Source organism: Drosophila erecta, unplaced genomic scaffold (genome assembly GCF_003286155.1).
Source record: "Drosophila erecta strain 14021-0224.00,06,07 unplaced genomic scaffold, DereRS2 tig00000000-arrow-pilon, whole genome shotgun sequence".
In the NCBI taxonomy this organism is placed as follows: domain Eukaryota; kingdom Metazoa; phylum Arthropoda; class Insecta; order Diptera; family Drosophilidae; genus Drosophila; species Drosophila erecta.
Genome location: NW_020825194.1, coordinates 24,090,055 through 24,095,163, shown reverse-complemented (window position 1 = coordinate 24,095,163; position 5,109 = coordinate 24,090,055). Strand labels below are relative to the sequence as shown.

Here is a 5,109-nt window from a genome sequence, read left to right as displayed (position 1 = left end):
CAACCGAAAATGGTTCGAAATGTAATAAATTAATTTGAAGTATTCCCTGATTAAAAGTCGAAATGTGTGCCCCCCAGTTTAAAGTATGAAAAATTACCTTTCTAACGTTTCTAAGTCCAAGAAACCCGTGATATTTTTTTGTGATCATACGAATCAAAACAGACAGTCACCCCAATGTAAAATACTACATACATACATACTATATCCTTAAAAATGAAATATATTTTCTGAAATGGCTGGTCTTAAGCTTTATTTATTGTCCAATATATACATAAAACAAAGTACTAGAGCTATGAGGCGTTTTCCTTACACTACAACTTGTATTCTGCTTGAAACTGCAATAAATTAGAGACTCGAATCCTTCGTCCTGCGAGCTGCATACTACATGTGCTGCATCTGCTGCTGCTGTGCATGATGCTGCTGCTGCTGCGATTGCTGCATGGTTGGGGGCCACATCACGTGGTTGGGAATCGGGGGAGGCAGAGATGTGGGCGAGTGGAGTGGCTCGGACTTCAGCTTGAGGTGCTTGGCGATGCCCTCGCAGTCGATGTCGCCACGTTTCGATTTGTAGCGGCGATTCTGGAACCAAATCTTCACCTGGGTGGCCGACAGGTTGAGCTTTTGGGCGATTATCTCGCGCTCCGCACCCGTCAGATACTTTTTCAGCCGAAAGCGACATTCCAGCTCCAGTACCTGTGCCTGGGAGAACAGCACCCGAGGCTTTCGCTTCATCCTGGGCTTGGAGGAACCACTGTTGCTCCCTGGGTTGCTGTTCCCACTGATGCTGTTTTTCCGCAGCTCGGAACGCGAGGAGGTAACCTGGCTGTTATCCTCTGAAAGATGGAAAAGTTCAAAATATTCAAACGATGATTGGCATATAAGGTTTTATAGAAACATTTCATAAAAGTGTTGAATCATTACATTGTTATGCAATGTTTTAAAATATTTAATATTTCTTTTCTATTTACTTGACGTTTTTATTTACGGAATGGAACTGTGTATTTCTGGGATACTGTAACATTAACCTTATCATCTTTAAAAGACCCCTATGTTTCAAAAAAGATGTATATCAAACTTAACATTTAACTCCAAAGGATCTTTTTATATATTCCCAAAATCTTGCAGATACTCACTCTTTTTGGCGCCTTCATCGGCACTGTAGATGCTCCTTAGGGAGGACGAGTTGCTAGCGGTCTCCATGAGCCGCTGCGTCAGGGGATTGCCGCAGAGCTTCTGCGTCGGAGCTTGCAGGCTGTCCACCTCGGCGGAGCTGTTGAGGTCCAGGGTGGGCGAGGGCGTCACGTAGGGCGTGGGTATGTACTCGCTCTTGATGCCCACCGCCGAGGGCGTGGCTCCGGCGTACACTTCTCCGGATCCGGCGTAGTTGTAGTTGTAGGAGGCGGGAGTCTGGTAGGCCGTGGCCGAGGCTCCGGCGTAGAACTGCGAGGCGGACATGTTGTAGGCCGAGGCCGAGTGCTGGAAGCTCTGGTGGGGATGTCCATGATGGTGCTGGAACATGTGGGCGGGCATTCCGTAGTCCTGGTATCCGCCGTACAGCTGGTGCGGCGGGGGTGGCAAGAGCGGCGATAGGGACGCCGAGGTGGTGGTGCCATCATCCAAGTGCTGGTGATGCAGTTGCTGCTGCGGGATCGGCAGCTCGGATTGCTGATGCTGTTGGTGGTTGAGGTACTGATGGGGATGCTGGTACTCACCGGCGCCGAAGAGCGCCGAGGCAGTCGCCGCGCTGCGGGAAAGAGGGCAAATGGAAAAGCGCACGGTTAGAAACGGGGCAACACACATATACGAGTATGGCCGCCATATGTTGCATCATGCCGGACACAGCGGCTCCCCGGGCCGAGGACTTTTGCCCACTTCCTGCTGGCGCGACAGGATCCATGGTGACATCATTTCATGGCTCATCAGGCAATTAAGGACGCCCCTGTGCGGCGGTCCACACATGCGAATCACACATGTTGACCAGCCCAGAAGGGATCGGGCGGACCAGCGATCGTCCTGACTTTCGACTGCCTGCCTCGGACCGTGTTGTTCTTATTGTTAACACTGTGTCTCCTCGTCTTTGTCTTCGGCCTCTTGAACAAACAACGATGATTTGTCAAAGCCTCGAGCTCGACGCTCAGCGGTCCCAGATCCTATTTGCAATTCATGCTTTCTATGTGTTTTCATAGGATTTCTTCTGCTACGTCTCGGCGGAAGGTTATCAAAATATTATCTTTCGTTGGAAAATTGGTAGAAATTAATTTTCCTATGGAGCCCTATTAAATAAAAATAAATACATGCGATTGGGAAGGGCAGGGGCGCTGTCTTCGAGAAGAAGTCACTGACAGGTAGAAGTGGTAGAAATAGCCATACCAGCCAGTTGATAGCTAAAAATGGCTAACTAACAGTTGGTCGGGCGTTTAAGACTATCTGAACTGCACAAATACCTCGTAACTACAAAAACTGATTTTAAGAAGTAATTTTTTCAATGTAGCTAGTTAACCGCAGTATTAAATAGTTTTGTTTGGGTACACTGATACGATTCTGCTCAGTGGAACTTGCTGACTGGTAACATATGGAACCTAGTCTTTGGGACTACATTAAACATCCCCGAACTGTTCTTTGGTTGCTTTTGGCCCTCTGTGTATAATTGATTCTAAGCTGCCAAGCTTACCCGTCTAGATGTCCGTAGGAGCCTTCGTAGGCCTCCGTTTGATTGACCATGTTCAGTATATCCTTGACCGAAAACGGAGTGGTATTCAGGGCATCCGCGTTTGTCAGGCTGCCCGGACTGGGCGACTGATTGTAGTGATCGTAGTAGCCACCCGATTGAGCCTGCTGCTGATGGTGCTGCAACATCCTCGCAATGCGATCACTTGGCCACTTGAGAAGCACTTCGATTTATATAGAATTCCAGCAATTTGCCAAATCGCACTTGAACTTGCGACACTTGAATTGGTATCTCGCTATTTGGTAGTCGGGTAATCAGGCGCACGCCCCACGCAACCGTTAGCGCAACCGTAAGAGAGCCGCAACCCCGTGTTCCGCAAATCCGCAGTTCCGTAAACCGTAAACCGTAAACCGTAACCCGTAAGCCGTAAAGCGCCGTTCCGATGCGCACTCGACCGTGTCTGCAATTTGTCAGCTCGATTTTGGTACTGAACGCGTACTTCTTTCACCCCAGACCGCCTCATACTCATACCGATGTGTTCTTGTGTGTGTGTCAGTGTGTGCACTGTGCGCCCACGAGCAAAATGGCCGCCCTGGAGCCAATCACAGCAGAGCATCGGAATGCGAGTGCGGCATCTCGCTCTACGCCTATAAAAAATGTATGGGAATGTTGAAACAAAATAATTTAATGCATGTGTTAATTTATTAAATAAATAAATGCGTTTTTAAGGATTTTAAATATGTGCTATTCAGACTATATCGTGAACTCAGCTCATCACTGCTTGTACGCTTGTATGCATGTTTGAAAGTATCTGTGCACAATCGAGCACATTGTACCTGACTATCAGATTCAATATCCGACTCCTCCAACTGCGCTGCCTGCTCCCCGTTGTTATTGGTTGTTTGTTCGCAGCCACTTTATGCAGATTTTGTTTCGCTACTTGAGCTTAAGTATCCGTATTTATTATCACAAAGTACTTATGTTTTATAGTCCCCATGTATTTACATTTGTCCGCGCTTATTGTGTATAGAACGGTTGTCAAGTGGCGCTCAAGTGCAGATTTTCGCACACTTGATTTTAAGAGTGTACTAAGCTAACAAATAAAAGAATCGTAGGAAATATGTTTGTTTTAAATGTTACGCTCTCTTATGTACATTCTTCTTATTTCACTTGAGACTTTCATGATATAATACGTATGAACAACACGGATACATGTAGCAGTCCGTCTAGCAACAAAACGATTAGATCCGCATTTTTAATTAAGTATCGCCTTGTATGCTTTTTTTCAACTTAATGTTGAAACTCATTATGATTTTAGCTGACATTTTTCAATTTTATTGGATATGTACATACAATAGGTTTTGTATATATCAAAGTCAAGCATAGGCCGCTGCACAAAAAAGTGATTGTATATATAATGGTTCGTATATCGGAAACCTTTTTTTTTATGATTTTTCGACTTGAAATTATAATAAGTCACGTTAACGTGAGTCCTTAGTTTGTGAAAAATCCATCGCTCTGTTTAAAAGATAGGTGGATTTAAAAAATAATGAACGCGATTCTGTTTATCCCAAGTTTATTATCGTGGAGTTTTTTATGTAAGTCAGGTTGATATAGGAAGCATTAGTTCTACTGCTTTAGATACAAATTTCCCAGTTGAACGGGAAATATATGAACCTAATATGTATATGTCGCTAAAAGGAATGTTTTCAATTGCTAAACATCCTCAACGTATTTTACCTAACTACCCAGCTAAAAACATTATGTCAGAAAAACACTAAATCCTGGCTGATTTCTCAAAAACGACTATTACGATTTCTACCAACAGCAATAATTTCCCCTAAATTTCCCTAACTTTTGATCTAAATTCGGTAAAAAGTAACGTTTGAAAGTCATTAGGCTTAATGTTATTAAAATGATAAATATTTCAAAACGTTTTTTGGCCAATCGATAGAAATTTACTAGACCAATAAAAAAGTACAAAATATTACATTTACAAAAAATGTGGCCGTAGCAGTTTTGTGCGGTTTGTGGGCGTAGCAATACGATCGCCTCTAGTTTTTAAACTAGTTAATAAGTGTTTTGTTTAATTTGAATTCAAATAAATTAAGCCTTAGCACGCACAAATGTTCACAACAAAACTGTGTTTTAATGGAGAAACATTAAAAAATTGAAACATAACAAAACATTGTTTATTTAGGGCGTTATTTTCTTAGTTGTCATTTTAACCTTTTCACAACTCCGGAAACTATAGTTCTACAACCTTTTAAACTATTTGTTCATATGGTATTAGTTTTCTAAAAGTCTTAAATTCGATTATTGCGATTTTATTTTATTCTAGTATTAACTTTTTTCAAGAAATATCATTTCACATAAACTATCAATATTCATAAAAGTATCACGATGTGAATATTTTGAGCTATCGATATATTGATACTTTT

At 42.8% G+C, this 5,109-nt stretch overlaps 1 protein-coding gene across 1 annotated transcript; it reads right to left on the bottom strand.

Moving 5' to 3' along the window:
• Positions 1-240: 240 nt before the first annotated feature.
• LOC6553626 (muscle-specific homeobox protein tinman) lies at positions 241-3,189 on the bottom strand. Its single transcript, XM_001979248.3, has 3 exons — positions 2,672-3,189; positions 1,134-1,744; positions 241-833 (listed from the first exon to the last, which is right to left on the bottom strand). Exons 1-3 carry the CDS (start codon positions 2,854-2,856, stop codon positions 382-384), a joined length of 1,248 nt encoding a protein of 415 aa, XP_001979284.1. The 5' UTR covers positions 2,857-3,189; the 3' UTR covers positions 241-381.
• Positions 3,190-5,109: the final 1,920 nt, after the last annotated feature.

Coding starts and splice junctions, on each gene's coding strand:
- LOC6553626 (XM_001979248.3), bottom strand. CDS start 2,856: ATGTTGCAGCACCATCAGCAGCAGGCTCAATCGGGTGGCTACTACGAT. Junction 1,745..2,671: donor TCCTACGGACATCTAGACGG/GTAAGCTTGGCA, acceptor TCTTTCCCGCAG/CGCGGCGACTGCCTCGGCGC. Junction 834..1,133: donor CGATGAAGGCGCCAAAAAGA/GTGAGTATCTGC, acceptor TCCATCTTTCAG/AGGATAACAGCCAGGTTACC.